Source organism: Portunus trituberculatus, chromosome 41 (genome assembly GCF_017591435.1).
Source record: "Portunus trituberculatus isolate SZX2019 chromosome 41, ASM1759143v1, whole genome shotgun sequence".
Lineage (NCBI taxonomy): Eukaryota > Metazoa > Arthropoda > Malacostraca > Decapoda > Portunidae > Portunus > Portunus trituberculatus.
Window position 1 is genome coordinate 20,991,769 of NC_059295.1, and position 26,672 is coordinate 21,018,440.

The 26,672-nt window shown below is 36.8% G+C and overlaps 1 protein-coding gene across 5 annotated transcripts in view; it reads right to left on the bottom strand.

Annotated features, from left to right (window-relative positions):
• Positions 1-237: 237 nt before the first annotated feature.
• LOC123516639 (zinc finger RNA-binding protein-like) overlaps positions 238-26,672 on the bottom strand; it is a 28,146-nt gene continuing 1,711 nt past the window's right edge. For 3 of the 5 annotated variants that reach the window (XM_045276229.1, XM_045276230.1, XM_045276231.1), the window contains exons 2-13: positions 22,869-22,955; positions 21,496-21,649; positions 17,802-17,952; positions 17,453-17,622; positions 12,921-13,071; positions 11,010-11,125; positions 10,538-10,691; positions 9,237-9,400; positions 6,926-7,067; positions 6,533-6,663; positions 3,992-4,022; positions 238-3,439 (exon numbers count right to left, since the gene is read on the bottom strand). In XM_045276229.1, the coding sequence (XP_045132164.1) occupies positions 3,271-3,439; positions 3,992-4,022; positions 6,533-6,663; positions 6,926-7,067; positions 9,237-9,400; positions 10,538-10,691; positions 11,010-11,125; positions 12,921-13,071; positions 17,453-17,622; positions 17,802-17,952; positions 21,496-21,649; positions 22,869-22,955 (1,620 nt within the window). In that variant the 3' untranslated portion in view covers positions 238-3,270. Of the gene's footprint in view, positions 3,440-3,991; positions 4,023-6,532; positions 6,664-6,925; positions 7,068-8,512; positions 8,541-9,236; positions 9,401-10,537; positions 10,692-11,009; positions 11,126-12,920; positions 13,072-17,452; positions 17,623-17,801; positions 17,953-21,495; positions 21,650-22,868; positions 22,956-26,672 lie in introns of those variants that run through there. The other 2 variants (XM_045276232.1, XM_045276233.1) reach the window with 2 other exon arrangements.

Here is a 26,672-nt window from a genome sequence, read left to right on the forward strand (position 1 = left end):
CTTATTTCCTGATTATTATTTAAAGATTTTGAGAGTAAACTGTTTAGTAACACTGCTTGCCTGCAGTACACCTACCTTAAACATTCTTGCCATAAGTGTGCTGTCTTGTATTAATTAATATTTCACCTTAAAAATGCTTTTAGCAATGTTATAGTTACTAGGAATAAATCCTCTTATTATGAGAATCACTGCAATTTCAAGTGTTGTATACATTATTGGCAAAAATTAAACAAAATATTTAGTTTCCTTTATTTTTAATAAGAAAAATTCAGAGGCAACTGTCTGAACAAAGTGTACCATATATGGAGAATCCTTCAGAGTTTTGAAATCCTTTAACACAAAACCAAAATATTGGAAACCTTAGATATTTGTGCCATGTGAGTTAAGGTAAATACTTAGGGATTTGATAGTTCCAGTAATTCTAAAAAAAAAAAAAAAAAAAAAAAAAAAAAAAAAATTCTGTGTATACACATGTGCTATGTTTTAGTTTTTTTTTGTGAGAAATTAATATAGAAGTTGTGTAGTAGGAACTGCTTCCCCACTCCCTCCTCCCAGCTCACAATGTACTCAAGTGGTGCCACTTGGCATAAAGTGATAGTTTTTGTGTACTATGTCAAAGTATATAGTCAAAGCATTACCGGAAACACTTAACAAATGACTAATGAAATGTTATATTGTCAGTGAAGAAAATGTGTACAGGTAACTCAGTAATATAGAACAGTTCCTGTTGCACTCCACTTCCGTGATAACTTCTCGCAAAATAAAGCAAGGCACATCATATGTTCAGAGAATATTTTTGAATTAAAAGAAAACACTGGAGCATATGAATCTCTGTGCAGCAGAGATTGTTGTGTTGGTCTGGACAGTATATGCTTTCTTAATTTCACCTTATATCCCTGCTATAATGAATATCATATTTATAGCATGATCATATATGAATAAGTATGATATCTATTATAGCAGGCAATAAAGGGGGGAAACACAACTATTGTGGTGAAAGTGACACAAAGCTAAAGAAGGTCACAAGAAGCTGAGGCAGGCACACCAATCAGACAAATGCCTCACCTGCTTTGTTTTCCATGTTCCATAAAGTTTTCACTTTGTGCATCACAAAACAATCCTTTCTTAGTGATAAGGCTTGTAAAAAGCTAATAGAAATGTTGTTTTGTGAACATAAATGTATACTGTTGAACCTCGATAACTTGGACTCCAATAACTCTGATTCTGTGATGTCGGACTCTGACCAACCCAGGGACTAAAGTCCAAGTTGAACTGCCAATCCAGTTTTTTTTTTTTTTCCCCACTTTCTTGTATTTTGTTCTCTATTGACATTATAAAAAAATCTGATTAAACTCAAAATTACATTTTAGTTGTAGTTTAAAATGATACCAAATAAAAGTCACAGTTTATACCAATTTAGTGAAAAATTTTTGTGTAAAAACCTTTTTGAGATATTTGCTCCTAAAGATTTTTCATAATTTTGCCCTTTTGTTATTTGTATTCATCCAATTGACATGAAATTTTCATACATGATTGTGCATACAATAGTGACTTCCTGGAATATGAGAAGATAACACATCAGATCCCCACTTCTCTAGATGATAATATTCATTCGTACTTGAGGGTTGGGAAGGCGCCATCAGCAATCTGCTTTTTACTAATGACCTGGGCACTCTCTGAGTCATTATTAGTGTGTTGAAGTGAGACAATGATACAGTGAAGTATTTATTAGTCGTCTATCTAGTCCAGCTTTATACCTCTGTCTTAACATAATAACATAATCTTTTATGATAGTATTATTGTGAGAGTTATGTGATGTATAATTTTCATAATGTAGGTAGTCAGAAAAAAACTGTTTGAAAAGATAATGGCAGTCTTATGATACAGAGAGATGGTGGAGAAAGTGGCAGTGAGTCATGGGGTAAGGCAAGGGTCTTGGATGGGGAGATAACATGTGTGATGGAGGGGAGGGGAGAGGGGAGGATTCAAGGTCCAGCTATCTCCCAATGATAAGTTTGTTTCTTGTTGTCTTCTATTCTTGAAGTTTCTGATTCTAATCCTCGTCAATATATGCCTGTAAGGACATTATTTCTGACGCCTGGCCACATACTGAGGGCGTGAGTCAGGTTATTGCACGTGACATTTAAAAATGGCTTCCTGGTGGGAAGGGTATTTAATTATCAAAAAATAAACTACACCATCTGGTAATTTAGGGTCTGAAGGTTTCAGAGAGACAAATGTAATCCCAAAATTTTAAATCCCCCCAAAATTAACTAAATAAATCTTGCACCAAGTCTGATTTTTTTTTTTTTTTTAGTGTGGAGATGGGGGATTCGTATAAGTCGGACATTCACATCTGTTGGACCAACCTTTCCCCTTATTAATCCAAGATAGCGAGGGTCAACAGTATAACACCTCCCCATGAGGTGGTTTTACTGGCAATCTGCTGGCAACCTTGCTACCATGGCAACAATGTTTCCCTATGTGTTTGTGGATACCATTTTGTAGTTGGAAGTTGTTCCGCTTATTGTCAGTTACTTGGATCCTGGCCCAGTGCGGTTCCCATTAGGAGTAACGTGGGTGCTTGTGAGATCATCAAGCCGAGTTAACCCACGTTAAATATAATAAATTGTGTTATTTAATCGTATCTCCTTAAATGTCAAGTCGTGTTAAATCGAAATTGCCATATTGAAACTTGCATTAATTGAGAGTTAACTGTACATACTGTCATATAAGTAGCACAACACTCAATGCCTTACACAGATATGTATGTTCCAGTATTTCCTTCCAGCAAAAATATGTTTGATGCAAGGCAAGATGTTGTTTCTCTTGAATCATCTTTTCATAAACCTTGAAAATTTTAAGGTAGGTGGGGATTAGGAGGACTGAGATTTAACTTCACATCAAACAGCTGGAAAGGCACCTTAAATTGAAATCTGTGACAAGCTACAAATTTGCCTGTGTGTAATAATCACACTTTTCATGGCAGACAGGCCAAAGCACAGCTGAGCAAGTGAGTGTATGCTTCCAACTGACTTTTTATGGGATGTTTGTTGTTTGTTCATACACTGAAATACTGTATGTAAACCAATGCAAAAAAAATATTCCTAAAATCTGTTCATGAACCAATTTGGTCATGAATAGCAACATTTGTGAACTGAGGTTCCACTATATACATTTTGCATATTTGGAAGATAACAGTGTTCAAATTGGAAGGTTCCACTTTGCATACAATTCCTTGAAATAATAATCAGGACAATATGCCAGCCATTATTCAGAAAAGAGATCAGAAAGAGGGTCCTTGGAGCCATAAATCTTGATATCTAGGAGATCTATTATATTTTTTGACTGCCCTTTCTTATAAGATTCAAAATTTTTTTTAGATGAATTGCTGCTTTCTTTTATAAAACTGCTTCCCCTTTCTTCAAGTTTCATCTTCCTGTAATAAAGCATACAAATCAGTGAAACATGAATGGAAGCCAACAAAATATAAAGTCTACCATTATTTGGATATCACAAATTCAGAAAATATGTTTACTTTACTGTTTCTTTACAATAGAACACAAGTAAAAGTGTGTACTTATGTTGTGTTTATTTAGCTGTCATGGTTGTAAAATGCAAAATTGAATTCAGTCAGTTGATTTCAACTGTCAAATCCCAAATCTTGAATACTATATTATAACATCAATGTTTAAAAAATTATTACTATTATTATTATTATACTGAAAAAAATGACTTGAACCCTTACTTTTAAATGAGTTTAAGATGTAAACACACAAGCATTCAAGGATTTCCAGAGTTTACCAGAGAAAGGAATGAATGTGTAATGGTAACTCTTGCATTAGAGAGGTGGACAGAATAGGGTGAGAGAAAGAAGAAAGTCTTGTGCAGCAAAGTTGCAGGAGGAAGGGAGGCATGCAGTTAGCGAGACCAGAAGAACAGTTGGCATGAAAACAGTGGTAGCAGATGGCATGTCAAAATGATGACTTACTCTGTGGGTGGAGTGTTACAGTGAGGAGAATCTGGAAAAAAATAAACATTAGACAGCATAAATCACTATATACATTGTGAGGAAATTATTATTTTGCCATTAAATAGTTGTATAGTAGACATTTTCATATCTGGATTAATTCAGCCAAGGGCCTCATTGATATGTAGTTTCCCAATAAGTACAGGTAACTCTTGATTTACGCGTTTTTGTTAATATGTGACGAAAAAAATATTACAATTAATTAAATTTGTGCGATTGGTTTGCTTATACGATTTGGTCCAACCGCATTTTCAAATTGAGTGCCAGAGAGTGGACAGCAACGGTGAGTGCTTGTGAGGGGTGAAGGCATTGGTGTCCTACGTTTTTTTTTTTTTAACTAAGTGTTTACTTTTATACTGTGGGGTTATTTTTGATAAGTGGATTTTTGATAAAGTGGAAAAGCTCAGAGAAAGATAGTGACTGACTGTGGTGTGAGTGGTGAAGGCAGTGATGCAGAGTGTTGTGTTTACGTATTCTTTGTTTTGTTGTTTTCTCTTATTATTTCTTGCTTTTCCCTTTACTTTAACTACACTTATAGATTTAAAATGGTAAATAATAAAAACATGTTAATTTAGCCAAATAAATAGAGTATTTTGTACAAATTTTTTGGAACACATCCCACATCTCCCCTATTATCTATTGTTTCTTATAAGAATTATAAGTTTGTTTTAAGCAAATTTTGATATACGCGATGCCTATTGGAACGCATCTATTGTGTAAACTGAGAGTTACTTGTATATTGTTTCCCCAATCCATTTCAAACTGAGAAACAAATCAAGATACAGATAATTGATCCAGTAAGCCATTAAGCTTGTGAAACATTATATGGCAGTCCACTACCATTTTTGTGACATGTTCTTGTGTTTCTCATGGCACTACAGCGGACCCTCGGACTTTGAATGTAATTTGTTTCAGAAGGCTGTTTAATGTCCAAATTGTTCAAGATCTGACACTGCTTTCCTCATATGAAACAATATAAATCATTTTAATCTGTTCCAAGACCTCAGATTTTTACCAAAGAATTGTACTATGTAAAATCAATATTATTTACCTTTCGGTGGTGAGCTTCATGGCACACATGATGGTGTGGGGAGAGCAAGGGAGGCTTGGCGTTATGTACGACTAATACAGATAGTTATTTCTGGGTAATCTTTGCATTTGAGCTACACCTCAATGAAAACTGTTTTGTTTCACATGTTACACCTTGTCACCACAGAAGTTAAGACATATTTTTGTTAGTTACTAGATCAGTGTACTTATATGAAATACATTTTTTTTTTATACCATGTGGGCTTTTCACGGGAATTCATGGGCTAAAGGGGGTACTTTTTAGGGTACCTCCTATCTCAAAGCCCACTCGCTAGGAAACCGTTGCCCTGAGTGAGGAAGCCCAACCTGCACTCAGGGCAACGGTTTCCTAGCGGGTGGGCTTTGAGATAGTTGGTTGTCTTCGGGTTTTTCAAAGTCCAAATTTGGTTTGATCTCCGAGGGTAAAATTTAGTGAAATAATTGTTTAAAGTCTGAATTGTTCGAAGTCAGGGGTGTTCAAAGTCTGAGGTTCCCCTGTATTTCTTTACCAACATACTAACTCTTCTTATTGGTAATACCTATACAGTTTATGTTTTCAATTTGCCTCAACATTGTGTTGATACTTGTACTATGTAATAGTGGCTTGTACATTCCAGGCACTACACGGCCCAGTAGCTCAGTGGTTAGAGCGCTGGCTTCACAAGCCAGATGACCGGGGTTCGATTCCCCGGCCGGGTGGAGATATTTGGGTGTGTCTCCTTTCACGTGTATCCCCTGTTCACCTAGCAGAGAGTAGGTATGGGATGTAAATCGAGGAGTTGTGACCTTGTCGTCCCGCTGTGTGGTGTGTGCCTGGTCTCAGAACTATCCCAAGATCAGAAATAATGAGCTCTGAGCTCATTCCGTAGGGTAACGTCTGGCTGTCTCGTCAGAGACTGCAGCAGATCAAACAGTGAATTACATCACCTAAGTAGTCCTTTTGCTGGCACTATTTATACAGCTTAATTTTTCAATATATATTTCACTAACTCTAACACTTGTACTATGTAACCATGACTTGTATATTTTTCTGACACACATATCACCTCATTGCGAAATACTATTTAAAACAAACAGTAATTTTCTTAGCTGGGCCAGGAGTAATCACAAAAGATATCTCCTTATGTCAATATGTCAAACACTGAATCTGTTATTCTATGTTTACAAAAAACAAACAAGGAGCTAATCTATGTTTCCATGTAGTTGACACTTAGTGCAATGTGTGCTCACATCAGTGAGAGCTCTAATGTAATTAGGCACTGACTGTACAGTAGCAGCATTTTTAGTTCCTGCCACAATGCATAAAGAAGCATGAAGCAGTACTTTTTCAATTTATCTACACTTGAAATAGTACTACAATTCATCTACACTTAAGTGAGCTAATTAGTTGCATATCAAAATACTTAAGCATTACATTGTACTGCTTAAAATTACCTCTAAACTTTGATGGAGGTGAAAGGACATTGGTAGATCCAAATTCATTTGTGGTTGAAGTCACTGGAAACATAGGACTCCTTCCAAGTGATTCTGGTGTACCAGCTAACAGGTGTGCTGTCTGTTTTACTCTGCAATCAATGGAAGTCAACTTCAGTGATATTAAAATACTACAAGGCTTGTGGACTACATCAACATGTGGATATTCTGAGTGCATACATCAAATAATCTGTGTCACTGTAAAATGATGCTTCATATCATTTAGATGTGTTATCTGCACATCTAAATCATCAAAAATGAAGAGCACATAAACAGTGATACCACTGCATTCATACAGAAAATAAAGAACTTTACACCAATATGTGATAAACTACACTGTATATTGGTTCTTACCGATACTGCCTCTTGTGGGGATCTCCCTGAAGATGGTTTATCATCTGATTCTGACTGTTACATGTTACCCCACAAACAGTACACTTAAATCCATCTTCACTTTTCAAGACAATGCCATCCTCTAGGGAAAGCTCTTCCCAACCTAGTAGAGAGAGAGAGAGAGAGAGAGAGAGAGAGAGAGAGAGAGAGAGAGAGAGAGAGAGAGAGAGAGAGAGAGAGAGAGAGAGAGAGAGAGAGAGAGTGTTACAAAACATTTCCTTATATATGTCTGTCTCTTCTTGAGACTAAACATTATCAAAAGATAATGAATTGGCAAAATGAATACATAAAACAGTAAAGGATGGTCATATGATTAGTTAAAGAACACAAACAATATATCTATGAAAGCAAATACTTCCTTTTCACCTGCATTCTGTACCAAAAGGAGATTGGCCATAGATTGAAAAACTAAATGGAATAGACCTAATGATTGTTCTCCTTAAAAAAAGTAATAAACAGATGACTTCCTGAAACATTATCCTTTAGTTAATATCATTTCCTAGATCTCTTCATCCTCCTCTCTTGTAGTTGGAGTTACATGGGTAAAACACTAATACATTCAAGTGGAATGAAATATGAGTGGCTAAAAAAGCTGTAAACCAAAAAGTTCCCAGACTATCTCAATAATGAATTTAAGCTTATATCATGTTATAATTATTGATGTTCCTTTCAAAGAATGGTGCACTTGTGATAAAGGTGTCAGTTCTCTGCATACCACATTCAATGCTTCTCAAATGTCTCAGGAATTACAATAAGTTATAAATCTGTCCTGCAAGAAGGAATTCTATCAGTCCAGTCAGACTTTCAGTAAAAATTTATAATATATATGGCAGGCTTAAGTTCACTTAAACACTGGGAAACAAGTCAAGTCAAGAACCATGTCAAGAGTCCCCTAAATTATTTTTTTTTTTTTTGGCATGGAGATTTGGGTACTTGGCATGAATGTGCCAGACTAGGTTAAACTAGAGAGAAATTTACCTTATGGTGGGGCCCCTATCATTACACAGGTCCTAGGTCCTTAGCTGGAATCTTGGGTGGAATATCCTCTTGTAGAATAGTAGGGCCAAGAGGGCATTGACTAACAGCTACATGTTGTATCTGGAGCGTCACTAACTGCACTGAATTCAGAGTGGGCTCATATAGCATGGTTTCTGAAGTTTGGAACTATTCACTCTTGGATCCTTGTCATCAAGTGAGAAGTTTTCTTGTATGCACATGTGTGCAGTTGTCTCCAAACATTATTGACACACACACACACACACACACACTTTCTCACTGTTATTTTCATTATGTTTTCTATTTTCAATAAAAATAGCAAAGGATAAGAATACAATAGCACAGTTTCACAAAGCTTGCATAGTTGATGCCTTGCATATGAAGTTAGCACAAGACTATACCCTGAAGCGAATGCATAGTGCGGTCTGTAACACGGCAATACTGTATGAATCATGCAACAAGAATAAGAATGATGAATTAAATTTAATGAGAAAATGTTAGATGAATGGTGATTAATGAGGTGTACGAATGATAGGATTCCAGCGTACTTACATTTATCATTACCCCACGTGGTTGGTTTCTTGAGGCCAATTTCCACATACAAAAAATATGTAAGGGAAGGATGAAGAGACAATTTTCAATTTTAATGGTGACTGTGATAAACCTAACCCAAAATGTCATAGCTCCACTTATAGTCTTGTCTCACTCTGTTTTTTTTTAGAAAATAATTACTTTAGGAGACAAGTGAAAGTAGACTGCGTGGGACATTTCTGCTAAAATAATGAAATAAAAGTAATAATCCTCAACCACAGCAATAGCAAAAAATATAGAGTGAAAATAGAACTGCCTGCAACCACTTCTATATTTTGGAGGTGGATGTTAATCTTACACTTTTCATAAACTATTGTATTTGTATTTTAACCTCGTGATAAAATTCACAATGAATGTTAGCATTCTTTGAATGTCTTTTAACACAACTACATGCACATCAGTTTCTAAATGTTATTCATAAGAACTTGCCGGTTTCCAAGTTTAAATCTTATTGGTTACTTCATGAGATATAGCTATAGATAAAACATACCTAGTTGCATAAACACTCATCATTATGTTTCTTAATCATGTATCTTTACCATTGTTAAAATCTTGAACAAGGCATATAATTCAGTTAATAAATTTTTATAATCTTTGGCCAATCTCCTTTTTTTTTTATGTTAAGATAGATAACATCCTAAGGATATAAAATGGGTATACAGTGTATACACAAAAATATATTTACCTGAAGCAGGAGAGACGGGAGAGAAATGGGCAGGAGAGATACCTCTGTCTGTATGAGCTTTGTCATGCTCAGGTGTTGAAGGGGAGTGCTGCACAGCTGTGATGTGCATAGTGGAGCTGACAGAACTGCTTCTCAGTAACTGTTTTGAAGTTTGTTGAAATACCCTATAAAGAAACACAAAAATTGAGTTTTATACAGCTACATTTAGTATATTTACTATACTAAACACATTAACTTGGATGGCATTGAGACCTTGCTCACAATACATAAATTCTGTTGCAGCAGATTGAGCAATATTAACTTAAATTGCACTTCTGGCCATTCATTTTTGTGGGGCAGCCAAGAGGGTCGTTGCCATCACAAAGAGGATTTGTTTAGCTTGCCAGAAGGGATATGCTGAATTACCTTTAGGTGCTACATAGTTGAGCTTTGTGTCAGGAATGAACTGATTTAGTTTCTTTTATACTGTTGGCTACACAATGTATATAGACAATGTCTTTTGATAGTAACTAATATAAAGTAACAAGCAATAAATCTGACTTAAACTTGTAAATAATACAATTTGGAGAGAGCACCTAAGTAATAACACATACACAAATAAAGTAGCCAAGCTTTCCTTACAGAAGCATAGAAAGCTGAAATAATCTGAAAAAGAAAGTGGTCCATGTAATAAGTATTCATGACTTAAGGAAAAAAGAATATAAAATCTTTTGTGCCTTTTCCTTAAAAAATCTTGCATTATCTTTCTTGCCTTTCTTGCTGAATTTCTACCATTCTCTCTCATTACAGCCTTCCTCAACCATATAACCTGTCCCCTTACCACAAAGTGAGGTGGACTACTTCTTTCCATCCACGGCCTTGTCCTCCCACAACAAAACTGGCAACAGGGACGGACTATGGCCATGCTTTTTTCAGAAAAATGTAATCCACCAGATAGTTTATGAAATAGCTAACTACAAATACAAATTACATTATGATAAAAAAAAAAGTGAACAGAAAAAAAATAATAAATAATAATAAATAAATAAAAAAAGGGTAAAAAAACACAATGGAGATCATTGGAACAACCATTAAAGTGCACCACATGAAGGTGTAGATATGCCTGCCTACCATTCCTCATATTCCTTGTAATACCAGACATATTGTTAACTATTTCTTAATAATAATCTTTGCCTCTACAAAGGGACAATGCAGACTGAATAACCCCATTGGTCAGGATACTGCCACAGCACAAAACTGTAAATTCAATTCCCCATCAACTTTAATTCTCTAATGCCTAATACAATTCAAAAGTAACTTACTTCATCATCTTAAGATGACTTTTGCCCTGTAGGTGCTCCCTCATGCTGTCTTCTCCGGTGCACGGAACATCACACACTGTACACTTGAGATGGTTTGCAGTGTGCTCAGAAGCCTTTACAGTGCCTTCTTTAATGGCCTGAGGCAACACATCACCTGTTAGAATTAAAAGTTTCATCACACAAGTAATGCTAAGATATTTAATTCCTTTCACAATTAGACTTTGGAATTCCCTGTTTTTCATACCAATGACTTCAAACACTTTAAATAAGGTGGTTTTAATTTTGGACAATCTTTTTGGTTCTTTCCTTAAGGGGCCTGCCTTCTCACAGGACCTTTTTCTAAGTCTTTTGTTGCCAAATTACATAAAATTTTTTTATAGTTTCCAAAAATTATAAGTGATAGTTTGAATATGATTATCTTAACTGTCTTTACTATCAACTGGTCTCTTGAAGAAATACGGATGCTACAGACCTTGCACAGCCGTTACGTCTGCTGATGTTAAGCTACACTTGGCCATGGTTGGAATTGGAGTTGTAAGGGTAGGCACATACATTTGTGGGGAAAAACTGGAAAACTGAACTCCATGCCTGGAAATAAAAAGTAATTGAGAATGAAAGTGGTTGTGTGTGGTTTGTGGGGAAAACATTAATTTTACTAGCAAACACATTCAATATATAAATATATATATATATATATATATATATATATATATATATATATATATATATATATATATATATATACAGTAAAACCTCGCTTGACGAACAATTTGGGAGACGACCAAAAAATTTGTCAATATATCGACCCAGGGGACAAACGATATTTCGGGGGACAAACGCGGTTAAACGGCTCGCTGGCAGGCGAGCCGTTTGTGTGATAGCTAACCTGGCTATCACACAACAACAAAAAATATAAGCACAAAAGAAAATAGAAACAGGAACATATGAAAAATATTACATAACATAATCTCCGTGCCACCACGATTTTCTCCTGTTTTTCCTGGGCATGGTGGTGTTACCGGCGCGCTCTACTGTAGCTTCCTTGGCGTTATCCTCGCTGCTCTGATCGCTCTCAGCGTTGCTGTCATCATCATCCTGGCCATGTCCAGGTACTGCAGATTGTGGCAAATCCATCGCAGCTGTTTCCTCGCTCGCCTGGCAAGGAACACCGCCCTACTGCCCGCTTCCTCTCACACTGAGCATCCCCTCTGAGGATCAAAGGAACTTCCTGGCCACGTGCCTTTAACTTCCCTTCTTGGGAGTCCAAACTTGCTCCCACATGCGTGAGGAAGTCAATCCCCAGCAGGCAAGGGTCTTCCAAGGCAGAGACGAAGACTGGCAATCTTTCCATGTTTCCCACGCCGATGTTCACTATAACGGGGGCCCCACATAGCGGCACTGACTTGTGACGCTACACAGCTGTTGTGTAGCTCTGGCATGCTGCGCACATCCAAAGTCCTCTCTCATGACTGTCTTCTCGGATCTTGTCTGTCTTCCTCCCCATCCTCCTCTCCTCCATTCCATCAAGCCATCAATGTCCAGTCTCTCAAGTAAATTACTTTTTCTTTTTTATTAATTTTATTATCATTTTGATAGCATTTAGTTAAGTAAAACAATTTAGGCTTTTTATAATTATTTCATTCATGTCATGCATACATTAAAGGTCTATTTTGAATGGGTTTTATGGTCAAAAGTATGATTTTTTTTGGTCTGGAACGGATTAATGGTATTTCAATACATTCTTATGGGAAAAATTGATTCAGGGGATGAACAAATCGGGTGATGAACAGGATTTAGGAACGAATTATGGTAGTGAGCTGAGGTTTTACTGTATATATATATATATATATAAAGCTGATTGCATTTCACATGAATTAAGAATATCAATGAATAAAATCTTCAGTCTAACTGTGTGTGGTGAAGTTATACACCAGAAATATTAATCTTCAAAGAATAATGAAAAATCTACATCAAAAGTTGTGACTTTTTGTCAAAAAAATATTACCAAAAAAAGGTTATAGGCCAGGAATATTAATGAAAGATACACCACCATAGGGTTTCCACAAATTTTAAGATGCACCAAATACTTGTGGATCTTTTAAGAATCATGGGTGTTTCTGTTACCTAACCTCCATGAATGCTGAGAGACAGCTGTGCAGATAAGCTAGCAAGGTGCCCAAGGAAAGATTGTAAGGTGAGGTTTTGCTAAACTATCCTTTGGTAGAGAAATGAATGAATGATTCTTTCAGCACATTCTAAGTAGTGTTGCCTAATATATTAAGTTGCTGTTACAGATGAAATATTATAAAAAACTAAACATTCTGGTATCAATAGCATTTGTAGTCAGAGTAAGATGATTACACACAAATGGCAAACAACCCACCTCATCTTTTTGGCATGGGCTTCACTGTTGAGGTGCTGCATCATAGGCACCTCCCCTGAACATGGCTTGTTGCATGGCACACAAGTCAACAACACTTGGTTACCCAGTTTAGTGGATGATATTAGTCCACTCTCCATAGCAGCTTGCACTTCTAAGGACAAGTCAGCATATGACAAAAGATTAATTCCTTCTCAGACTAATACATAAGTTTTTACAATGTTCTAGAATAAAAATCTAGTCTTTTTTATTCTAACAACATTTTGAAAGTTGGTCTAGTATGGGAATTCCCAGTGAACTGTGTTGGCAAGTCTCCACAGGAACAATTGTTGGTTTAACACCTTAGTGGAAAAGACTGGCAAATTCCAAACACCTCTCTCTTTCTCTGCTAGACACTGACTCATTCATATTATAAGACTGCCATTCTCTTAATGAAACCATTTAAGTGTTTTCTTCCTTTTTATCCCAAAGCTACTGTAATACAATTTTTTTGCTCTGCAAGTAAGTTATTATTCATCCTGCAGGGCAGAGACTTGTTCATCCAGAATGTTTTTTTTTTTTTTTTTTTTTTTTTTTTACATTACAAGGGCACTGGCCAAGGGCAAACACAGTGTTGGAAAAAAAAAAAATCCCGCTGGTTGCCAGGCCCTGTTAAAAGAAAAGTAGAAAGAGAAAAAACAGAAAAATCTAAAAGGAGGGTCCAGTTAACGTAAGAGGTGTCTTGACACTCCTCTTTTGAAAGAGTTTAAGTCATAGGCAGGTGGAAATACAGACACAGGTAGAGAGTTCCAGAGTTTACCAGTGTAGGGAATGAAGGAGTGAAGATACTGGTTAACTCTTGCATTAGGAAGATGGACAGAATAGGGATGAGAAGAAGTAGAGAGTCTTGTGCAGCGAGGCCGCAGGAGGGGAAGGCATGCAGTTAGCAAGTTCAGAAGAGCAGACAGCATGAAAACAGCGGTAGAAGACAGATAAAGATGCAACATTGCGGCGGTGACTTAAAGAATCAAGACAGTCAGTTAGAGGAGAAGAGTTGATAAGACGAAAAGCTTTAGATTCCACCTTGTTTAGTAAAGCTGTGTGTGGATCCCCCAGACATGAGAGCCATACTCCATACACGGGCGGATAAGGCCCTTGTACAGAGCAAGCAGCTGGGAGGGAGAAAAATGGACGAAGACGCCATAGGACACCTAACTTCTTGGAAGCTGATTTAGCAAGAGTAGAGATGTGAAATTTCCAGTTTAGATTTTTAGTGAAGGATAGACCGAGTGTGTTTAATGTAGAGGAGAGGGAAGTTGAGTGTTATTGAAGAAGAGAGGATAGTTGTCTGGAAGGTTATGTCGAGTAGATAGTTGTAGAAATTGAGTTTTGAGGCATTGAACAAAACCAGGTTTTCTCTGCCCCAATCAGAAACAAGTGAAAGATCAGAAGTTAGGCGTCCTATAGCATCTCGCCTTGAGTCATTTAATTGTTGTTGGGTTGGGCGTCTGTTGAACGCTGTTGAATAATGCAGGGTGGTATCATCAGCATAGGAGTGGATAGGGCATTGAGTCAGATTTAGGAGATCATTGATGAATAATAGAAAGAGAGTGGGTGATAGGACAGAACCCTGTGGAACACCACTGTTGATAGTTTTAGGGAAGAACAGTGACCGTCTACTACAGCAGCAATAGAACGATCGGAAAGGAAACTGGAGATGAAGGTACAGAGAGAAGGATAGAATCCGTAGGAGGGTAGTTTAGAAATTAAAGATTTGTGCCAGACTCTATCGAAGGCTTTCGATATGTCAAGGCCGACAGCAAAGGTTTCACCGAAGTCCCTAAAGAGGATGACCAAGATTCAGTTAGGAAAGTAAGAAGATCACCAGTAGATCTGCCTTTACGGAAACCATACTGGCAATCAGAGAGAAGGTTGTGAGCTGATAGATGCCTCATTATCTTCCTATTAAGGATAGACTCAAAGGCTTTAGAAAGGCAGGAAATCAAAGCTATAGGGCGGTAGTTAGAAGGATTGGAGTGGTCACCTTTTTAGGGACAGGTTGAATGTGAGCAAACTTCCAGCAAGAAGGATAAATAGAAGTAGAGACACAGATGAAAGAGTTTGACCAGGCAGTGAGCGAGTTCGGAAGCACAGTTTTGAGAACAACAGGAGGGACTCCATCCGGACCGTAAGCCTTCCGAGAATCAAGGCCAGAGAGGGCCAGGAAAACGTCTTTATAAAGAATTTTAATTTTAGGGATGAAGTAGTCAGAGGGTGGAGGAGTAGGAGGAATATGCCCAGAATCATCCAAAGTTGAGTTGGTAGCAAAGGTTTGAGCGAAGAGTTCAGCTTTAGAAAAAGAAGAGACAGCTGTAGAGCCATCTGGATGAAGTAAAGGAGGGAAAGACGAAGAAGTAAAGTTGTTAGAGATATTATTGGCTAGATGCCAGAAATCTCGAGAGGAGTTAGAATTGGAAAGACTTTGACATTTTCTATTGATGAAAGAGTTTTAGTAAGTTGGAGAATAGATTTGGCATGATTACGGGCAGAAATATATAGGGCATGAGTTTCAGCAGTTGGATGGCTACGGAACCGTTTGTGAGCCGCCTCTCTATCATTGACAGCACGAGAACAAGCAGAGTTAAACCAAGGCTTTTTAGCTTTAGGGTTAGAGAAAGTATGAGGAATGTATAGCTCCATGCCAGAGATAATCACCTCTGTTATGCGCTCGGCACAAAGAGAAGGATCTCTGACATGAAAACAATAATCATCCCAAGGAAATCAGAATAGTACTGCCTTAGTTCCTCCCACTTAGCAGAGTTAAAATGCCAGAAGCACCTCCGCTTAGGCGGGTCCTGAGGCTGCACTGGAGTGATAGAACTGGTAACGGAAATTAGATTGTGGTCGGAGGAGCCCAACGGAGAGGAAAGTTTAACAGAGTAAGCAGAAGGGTTGGAGGTTAGGAAAAGATCAAGAATGTTGGGCGTGTCTCCAAGGCGGTCAGGAATACGGGTAGGGAACTTCACTAGCTGCTCTAGGTCATGAAGGATAGCAAAGTTGAAGGTTTGTTCACCAGGTTGGTCAGTGAAAGAAGATGAAAGCCAAAGCTGGTGGTGAACATTGAAATCCCTAAAATGGAGATCTCAGCAAAAGGAAAGTGAGATAAGATGTGCTCCACCTTGGAAGTCAAATAGTCAAAGAATTTTACATAGTCAGAGGAATTAGGTGAGAGGTATACAGCACAGATGAATTTAGTTAGAGAGTGACATTGAAGTCTTAGCCAGATGGTAGAAAATTCTGAAGATTCAAGATTGTGGGCACGAGAGCAAGTGGTGTCGTTACGCACGTATGCGCAACATCCAGCTTTGGATTGAAAATGAGGATAGAGCAAGTAGGAGGGAACAGAAAAGGGGCTGCTGTCAGTAGTCACAGACAACTGTGTTTCAGTTAGGAAGAGAAGATGAGGTTTAGTAGAGGAGAGGTGGTGTTCCACAGATTGAAAATTAGAACGAAGGCCACGAATGTTGCAGAAATTGATAGTGAAAGTATTAGATGAAGTGTCAAGACACCCAAGGTCGACAGCAGAGGGCAGTCCGACCTGGGGACATTTATGGTCCCCTCCCAGAGGGGACTCCGAGGCAGGGCGTGGTGAAGCCATTATTAAATTTTGATTTGAAGAGAGTGTAAAAGTGTAAGGTGTTGTAGTGTAGTGTAGGAAGTAGTAGAAGTTGTCTTTAGAGGGCAGGCTGCAGCTGCTCAATTGTATAAATGAGACCACAAAGGGAACCGGGAAGAGAGGACACGGGGAATCACTCAGTCTGCAGCACTGCCTACATCCCCGTAAGTACCTCTCCTGGAGTATTCCACCGGGCGGCAGGTGACTACTGCCTACTCCATTGCCTCCCATCTTTATAAAACAAAGCAATCCTTATACCAAAAGTATTTCTAGTAGTTATTACATAAAATCTATTGAATGAAAATAACTCAACTGCATTGTGTATTGAGATAAACTACACAGACTATGTATACATATGTTTTTAGTTTGAAATTCCAACATTCCTAGAAATAATTGTAAACTTCACATCTTCTTTGGTTTATAGTGATTTGATAACTGTTGTCCACTGATGATTATGTTGACAAATTAGTTATTACGTTCATAAACACAGTCCTTACACCACTAAAAACAGTCTGCATTTTGTTTGATGTTTCTCATTGATTTCAAGCATTTTATCAAATTCCTCAGAGAGAGAGAGAGAGAGAGAGAGAGAGAGAGAGAGAGAGAGAGAGAGAGAGAGAGAGAGAGAGGGGGACAGAGTATGTGGAGATAAGTCACACTTTGTGCAAACTGTGCACTCTTCCCCAACTCTGTACCACTGAAACATGTAACATGATACATGGTTGTGCACTGAAGGTTTTAGCAAATGTTAATTTGGCCATTATGCAATATGTGCTTTGTGCAGAGAGAACATGCATACTATGCAAGACCACTGTTATCTGTTATCTACATTTCCTCAAAAATGTATCCTAACATACCATAAAGTTTGGCTGTCACCTACCTGCAGATGTTGATTTAAAATCCATAGGATGCTCTCTATCACTGATGGCAAAACTTTCCATACTGGGTGGCACATTTGTAGGTGAGGCTGAGTCATACTGAGTGACGCTGGTGTTGGGGATTGGAGATTTTTCTCGGGATGAAGTTATATTAGAAATCAAGGATCCATGTCTGTAGAAGAAAAGCATGATGAGAATTCAGAGAGAGAGAGAGAGAGAGAGAGAGAGAGAGAGAGAGAGAGAGAGAGAGAGAGAGAGAGAGAGAGAGAAAAAAAAAATAATCTGAAGTAATTCCAGTTGTAATAATTTTTGGTGTTAATAGTACTAAAATACAAATGGCAGACAACTCACCTCATCTTCTTGGTATGGGCTTCACTACTGAGGTGCTGCATCATGGGCACCTCCCCTGAACAGGTCTTGTTGCACAGCACACACGTCAGCATCATCTGGTTACTTGTGTGGTCGCATGACACTACTCTACTCTTTATAGCAGTCTGTACAACTGAAGACGAACCAACAAGTCTTAGAGTAAATTTCCCAACATACTAGCATATCATCCCCCTCCAAAAAAAACAAATAAAAAGCAGGAAATTCCAGATAACAATAAGATTTTTAGAGCAGAGGAGAATGAAAAGCTGACAGATATTTACATAACAAAGGAGATGGTAGAACATGAGATATATCAACATAAGAAATTCAAATCACCAGGACCTGACAAAATATACCCAAGAGTACTTAAGGAATGCAAGGAGGTCAACAGTGAGTCATTAGCAGTGCTTTTACGATGTCAGGTGAGGTACCGATAATGTGAAGACAAGCTAATGCTGCACCTATATTTAATAAAGGAGATAAAATCCTAACATCTACTTATAGACCTGTCGGCTTAACTTCAATTGTTGGTAAATTAATAGCATCAATAATATCATAATAGTGAAAAACATGACTTACAAACTTGAGTTTTTATAGTAGTTTATGAGGTGGTAGATAATGGTGATAATCAAGACATCCTATACTCAGATTTCAGTAAAGCACTTGATAAGGAACCACATCAAAGGCTCTTGAGAAAGGTTAGGGATAGAGGGAAAAATATTAGGCTGGATAAAGACATGCTTAGGTAATAGGCAACAGAGGGTAGTAATTAACAGATCTAATTATGAATGGGGTCAAGTAATATGTGGGGTGCCACAGGGTTCAATCTTAGGGCCATTGCTATTTCTAATATATATCAATGACTGGGATAGTGGAATTAGTAGTGACACTGGTAAATTTGCAGATGACATGAAGATAAGTAGATTGATTAGGTCAGATTTAGATATAGACAGGATGAACGAACGGACAGACAAATGGCAAATGCAGGTAACAAATGCAGAGTACTTAGTGCAAAATGAGGAGATCCACACAAGTAAACAATAATTAATGAAGCACTAGTATGTTCAGAATATGAAGAAGACTTGGGAGTTATAATTAGCTCTGATCTTGGTAAAAGAAAGCAATGCACAGAAGGTAAAAATAAGGCAAATAGGTTACTGGATTAATTTTTAGGAGTGATAAAAGGAGAATTCCTTAAGTAATATTAAAATCATATTGATAATGCAGTACAATTATAGGAAGGATATAAGTTTATTAGAGTCAGTGCAAAGGAGGATGTCTATAAAGATACAAGAGATGAAGGATATTCCCTACGAGGTGAGACTGAGGAAACTAAGTTTACATTCCTTAGAAAGAAGTATTTAAGTGCTATAGGGGTTATAACAAAAGGGATATGAGTGAAATTCTTAGGATCAGTAGCAAGGCTAGAACCAGAAATAATGGGTTCAAGCTTGAGAAATTCAGGTTTACAAGGGAAACGGGAAGAATCTAGTTCTCAAACAAAGTACAGGCAACCCCCACTTAACGAAGGTTCACACAACAAAATTTTGCTACAGCAAAGGTTTCCCTTTACTACCATCTGCTCGTTTAACGAACACCAAACTCACTTTAATGAAATTTTATCCAGGTAATTTTTTCCAAGTTTGAAAGCCTCGCCGTATCATGCAAGCCGACAGGCTTTTGAATACACCAGTGCCTCTCGTGGTCAAAATGCGCACCACTCACTCCCCTAGTTCAAAACAATAACAGCTTCAGCAGCAGCTTGTCTTCCCTCGCTCTACATGACTTCAAAACGCCCTGCAATGTCGCCTAGTGTTGATAAGAAGACCAGAAAGTCTCTTACTCTCGAAGTAAAGCTGGATATTATTCACAGACATAAGAGGCGAGAAAACTAATAGCATTGCTTCCCACCATGTCATGTTGTTAGTACTGAGTCACAAGGGAGCTTTAAAAGAAGATTAGATAAACTTATGGATGGGAATGATAGATGGAATTAGGCAGCTTTGCTCATACTGGGACAGTCACATGTATGCCTGACGGCCTCTTGCAGCTTCCCTCTTTTCTTATGTTATTATATCAAATTTTCACCTGTGTTCTTCCAAGATCCTGATTTAGAACCTTCAAAATCATCTGAATTAAACAGAGCACATGAACTTGAAAGACCCTCAACCATCCACAAAATTTATTTAAGATTTCAAAATTAAATTGTGCCTTTTGTGCATTAATGTGAAAATCGTAAAGGGGCTTTCTGTATTAAATTTATATTTTTCTTTCCTTTTTTTTTTTTTTTTACTTTTGATTAAAGCTTTTGACACAGTTCAGGAACCAACACCTTATACCTTAATTTTTCATTGTAATGTTAATACATGCTACAGTCCTAAATAATTTCATAGAGTACCTGGTCATGCTCAGATAACTAGTGCAAAATCTAGACAAATTTTATCTTTGAGAATTACTGGTACTTTCAGATTTTTTTTATAAATGAGCAAAAACAGGAAATATGGAGACTTAATAGTAATACAGCATAATAAACTAAAACTTCTCTGAAATCTGATCACAAGACAATTAATAACACCTTCTCACCTTTGATTCATACCCATTCTCACCCAGCACCTTTCTCTATGTTTTACATAAAACCTTAGATAGTGGTCTGACAGGCTTTTTATCAGAATTTTTTTGCTACAGGAATCTATGTAGGTGACAAGTTAGAAAAGAAATTAGGTATAGCAAGCTGTCCCAAAGGTGACATTATGTAAGTACAGGCAACCCCCGCTTAACGAAGGGGTTACGTTCCTAAAAAACCCTTCGTTAAGCGAATTTTCGTTAAGCGAACCAATTATAACAAGTTTGACCCCTGACTTGAACTTCCATTGAGAGTAAACAAAGTGAGAGTGCATCATAGTACAGTAAAAGGTTTAATGAAAGTAAAAATTATGAAGTTAAACATTTAAGCAGTTTAATTTAAGACTAAGTCATTATAATGTACACTAATGTATGTATGTAAGTAACTTTATAGTGTTGATGATCTTAAATTTATGAAGGGAGCGGAAAATATGCTAGCTGGCGCATCATTCTACCGCATACAAAACTTATGTACCACATTTTCACAAGGCTTTCCATTTTATCCATTGCAGAGTCACGAGTTCAGGTAGTTCTTTTAGCTTGCAAGGAAGATATGATCTCACCAGCCTTCTTAATAGAGTCTGCTGACTTGAAAATGGTAGACAGTAGATAGAGTCAAGCCATGGTGGCAAGCAATTCTATTAGTTTCCTCGCCTCTCTCGTGTCTGTGAATAATATCCAGTTTCACTTCGAGAGTAAGAGACTTCCTGGTCTTCTTAGCAACACTAGGTGAGATTGCAGGGCGTTTTGGTGGCATGTAGGGCAAGGGAGGACGAGCTGCTGCTGACGCTGTTATTGTTTTGAACTAGGGGAGTGAGAAGCGCTGGTGTATTCAAAAGCCTGTCGGCTTGCTTGATACAGCGGGGGTTTCAAACTTGGAAAAAAATTTCCAGGATAAAATTTCGTTAAAGTGAGTTTGGTGTTCGTTAAAAAAGCAGATGGTAGTAAAAGGAAACCTTCGTTGTAGCGAAATTTTGTTGTGTGAACCTTCGTTAAGTTGGGGTTGCCTGTGTTATATATAAATACAATTGAAACATCTCAAACAATAACTTACTACTCGTGGAGGAGTCCAAGCTGTCGCAATTTTGTTCCATAGCTGCATCTAATTTGAATTTTTGCACTGCTTTCTTATGCTTAGATCCTTGGAGATGAGCCTCGGCAGGAGTGATGCCAGTCATAGTGATTTTACATATCTGACACACCATAGTCTAAAAATAAAGAAAGAAACAAAATTACAACACTGTCCATGAAATGACATGCTTATGTCACATGAGGCACTAAGAAAGCCACATCACCAGTAGAATGGCTCTGAAAAAAAAAAAAAACTGGTAATCAGACAGAAAATTGTGAAGTGATAGATATTTAAGAATCTTCCTGTTGAGGATAGATTTTTAAAAACTTTAGATAGGCAAAAGATTAAAGCAATAGAGTGGTAGTTTGAGGGATTAGAAGTCACTTTTTTAGGAACAGGTTGAATGCAGACAAATTTCTAGCAAGAAGAGGACAAAGGAAAGGTAGATGTTGACAGACAGAGCTGAAAGTTTGACTAGGGAAGATGCAACCTGTAGGATGCCCATAAACTCTCCAAGGGCTTAGGCCTAATCTAAAGTTCCAGTACATCCCAGCTTAAAGGTTATTAGTGGGACAATGGATAAAGAGTAAGGAAGAACAGGAAAAGATAACAAATGTTGGTAAAATATCTTTTTTAATATTATATATATATATATATATATATATATATATATATATATATATATATATATATATATATATATATATATATATATATATATGTGTGTGTGTGTGTTTTACCTAGTTGTTTTACCTAGTTGTAGTTTTACAGGGCCTGGGCTTTATGCTCGTGTGGCCCCGTCTCCATATCTACACTTATCCAATCTTACTTTAAAAGTGTGCACTAAGGAAGTCATGGTCACTAATGGGTACTAGTATTTATGGTCATGATTCATGCTGAACTGCGCTTAGATCCTCCACATTAGCTGTGTGTGTGTGTGTGTGTGTGTGTGTGTGTGTGTGTGTGTGTGTGTGTGTGTGTGTGTGTGAGCAAGAAATGGTAATAGACCGAGGGGAAGACCTAGGAAAGATAGAGATATAGTTAAAGAGACACTAAATAGATACATGCTACAAATAGAAGAACTTAGCTGACAAGGAACTGTGAAAGATGAGAATTTTCAACTGCATCACATTTATCTAGTTATATTACTAAAGCACAAAGTGAAGGCTACATACAATGATATGCTTTGTACTATCATAAGATCTCAAACTATATGAAAGAACAATCTCTATGAGGGCCTTTCAAACCAAAATAAAACTTTATACTGATAGTTTCACATTTTTAGTGTTACAGTAATTAATAAAAACAGTATGGAAGATAAGCCTAATTATTGCAATAAAAATTTCCTGGCTTACCATATTTTCTCCCATTTTCAATATATCATCTTTTATGGCCTGACAAACTATGCCGGAGGATCCATTACCAAGCAAAGTCTCGTCCATCTGTGGGAAAAAAAAAGAAAAAGAAAAAGAAAAAAAAGAATAAAAAAAAAAGAAAAGAAAAAAGTATTACATACTGCAACCAATACTCACAAATGTTGTCTTCTTATTCTACACATGTAAAATGTAGACAAGGCCTCTCAGTTCTATCCTTGCAAGTTATTTGACTGTCACAATATACATATATACATTAGGGTGGATCGTTTTTACACTTTTTTTTCAATTCAAATTCCAATAGTGATTAAAAGTTGTGTACCCATGAGAAAATAATTACTGTGAAATTTCACATTTCTAAAACAATATCTTCTGCCTCCCCAATGAGTTGAAATATCATAAAATAGGTAAAAAATAGGGTATTTTAATTATTTTTTAATTAGTATAAGACAGGCATATATCACATTGCAATAGTGTTTAATATATTCTAAATAGTTGCCTTAATACTGAGAAAAAAAATGGTTTCTCCTAGATATTATCTTCTGCCTCCCCAATGAGTTGGAAAATCGTTAAAAGAGCGAAAAATATGGCATTTTCGGGATTTTTTTTTAGTGTGAGCCAGGTATATAATCATGTAGCAATAGTTTCAAATATTGTCTAAATTACTGCCAGAACACACACACACACACACACACAGAATGATTCTCTTTTATAATATTTATGATATCTAAATTTTTAATAAAATATAAAATGAATGATATTTCTTAAGAACAATTTTATTTACAAAAGTAATGAAGTTGCTCGTTATTGATTACATTACAATATATGGTATAATCATCAAGCCACAACATAGCCATGATAACATTAAAAGAATCCTTTATATATTCCAGTTAATTTCATACAGCTCTTCGCCTATTTTGCTAGAAAATTACTGGCAAAATATCCCAGAACTTACCACGTGGAGGTGGCTGTACTCCGAGTTCCACCCTATCCCAACCCATCCACCCTACCTTATTGGGATTTCTCTAATTTTCTGAATGGGACTTAAACTGTGACTTCGTGTCAAATTTTGGCATTATCTTTCGAGACCTAAGAGTGGTTCTAATGAAACCATCTCTGTTCTGTGCCCCAACTACCACTGCTGAGGCTTCCGTCACCAGCTTGATGTGACGTTCCACAGCCTGGGTGTGACAAGGAATTTCTGCTTCAGGAATTATGACATCAGGAAATATGCCACTTTTCACCATGCTGTTGATGTCATCGGTTGGAAAATCTTTAGTGAGAGGTGGCTCTGTTACTTGCACATTGCTGTCAAACCAGTTTATCATGTGATGGTAAACTTCAGCATCGAAGTTCAATCGAGGAATTTCGAAGGAGCTTCTGTCTTGTGAGCGTGTTCTTGCATTCAGTATCCTCCGCCAGCCCAACTCCCTGATGTGTTTCTCGTTCCTGTTTTACTCTAGCAGGAGGTTGTAGAGTAAAGTCCTCTTCACTGTCTTCACTTGTAGAACTTGTACTGTAATCCAATTCATTTTCACAGTAATCATTTCTAATACTTGGGCCAGGTACAGGTACGGTTTGTTTTCTACTCAACCGTTTAACATTCTTCTTAGTTGTGGTAGCATCCAAAGATCCAATAGCCATTTTTCTCTTAGTTCTTTGATCCAATAGAAACTCTTGCTCCATTGGATGCACTCTCCTTTCCTTGCTGCACTTAGAATTCTTGAATTCCTTGCACTTGCATGCAGCAATGTCAAAGAGTCTGGCCTGAGCATCAGTTTGAAAAGCTTGTACTTTCTTTTGGTAACTCTTGACTTTCTTCCGTTCCTTTTCTGGCTTTTGTAATGTTTTGTATTTAGTGTGATAGGTTTTCAACATTTGCGTAATACGCTCATCAGACACATATGGAATAGAGGCTCTCTGCCATACAGATTTCAGTTTTGAAATAACACAGGCACTTATCTCAGAAAATGTTGGCTCCTTCTTAGAAATCTTCAGATTTTGCCGTTCATATTGGTAGCATCTCATAACGTCACAATATGTTGGAAGACAGTTCACATTTAAATCCTGTGGTGTCCTAAATATGGGACATATACTTGCAAGTCTGGTTTCGTGAGAGGCCATCCTTTCTTGAGTATCCCCCCAGTCTAGAAGTAGGGAGCAAGCTTCTGTGGTGCAACCTCAGATTTAGGGCTACACAAGTAGGCTACATCACTGCAATATTGCATAGGCTACAGTCATTTTTGATACTTTAGCAAATAAAGTTTTTTTTAATAGCATTTATTTTATGAATAGGATTTTTGATAAAGTAATGGGTATTTTAGGGAAGCAGAAGAAATTAATTAAGAGAACCAATTATTATTTTGTGCGTGTGTGTGTGTCTTTAGGCAGTAATTTAGACAATATTTGAAACTATTGCTACATGATTATATACCTGGCTCACACTAAAATAAATCCCGAAAATGCCATATTTTTCGCTCTTATAACGATTTTTCAACTCATTGGGGAGGCAGAAGATAATATCTAGGAGAAACCATTTTTTTTTTTCAGTATTAAGGCAACTATTTAGAATATATTAAACACTATTGCAATGTGATATATGCCTGTCTTATACTAATTAAAAAATAATTAAAATACCCTATTTTTTACCTATTTTACGATATTTTAACTTATTGGGGAGGCAGAAGATATTGTTTTAGAAATGTGAAATTTCACAGTAATTATTTTCTCATGGATACACAACTTTTAATCACTATTGGAATTTGAATTGTAAAAAAAGTGTAAAAACGATCCACCCTAATATACATACGTACATACATATATATATATACATACATACATACATACATATATATATATATATATATATATATATATATATATATATATATATATATATATATATATTATGATAAATTTTGAGAACAATAATGGCAACCATTAAAATGATCCTAATTGACTAACTGTTCTGAAAAGTTTCTGCAGTGATGGCACAAAGGTACTCTACCAATAACAGAGCTGTCACATTGCAGAATGAAGATTGGATAAATTGCAGAACACCCACTGATGTACCACTGTGGGTATGTAAGATTTTCACTTATGGAACACAAATTTCATACATTTTCAAGTAAAACAAGAAAAATGTCGGCAAACAAAGATGAATCTAAGGATATTAACCTAATTTAACAGGGAGGAGTGTCCACTCCATGGGCCCCTCCTAAGGATAATAAACAGAAACTAGCCTAATCTAACATAACCAGTAGGGCTGTGGCCCGTTGCATAAAAGTGACTTAACCAAATGTATGTATTCTTCCAAGGACATTGTAAAAATTTACAACAGGTCTTTACTTTGCCAAATATGGCCACTTGTTTTCTAGACTTTTTTAGGAAATGTGAAATTTGTTCCATATCAGTTCCTTCGACTAACTAAATGAAAACAAATTTAATCTAACCTAACCTTAACATAATCTTGTTTCAGGTGCAATGTATTTATTCACAAAAACATCAGTCTGAGTCAATAATACATACTTTACATTTATGAAACTTTTTTTTTGCCACAGGGCAATAATGACTTGCAGTGGTACTTTTGAAAATCAACACTTCACACCAGATACAGGATTAGTTTAGCTTAAATTGTTTTGGTTTACTTGGTCGAAGAGTTTCCATTTTCCAAAATAAATTTGAGACAAACAACCATATTTGGCAAAAGAAGGACCAATTTACCATAAACATTAACTGGTACCAGATCAAAATCAAGATGATATTGACCATCACAAGAACAGTAGG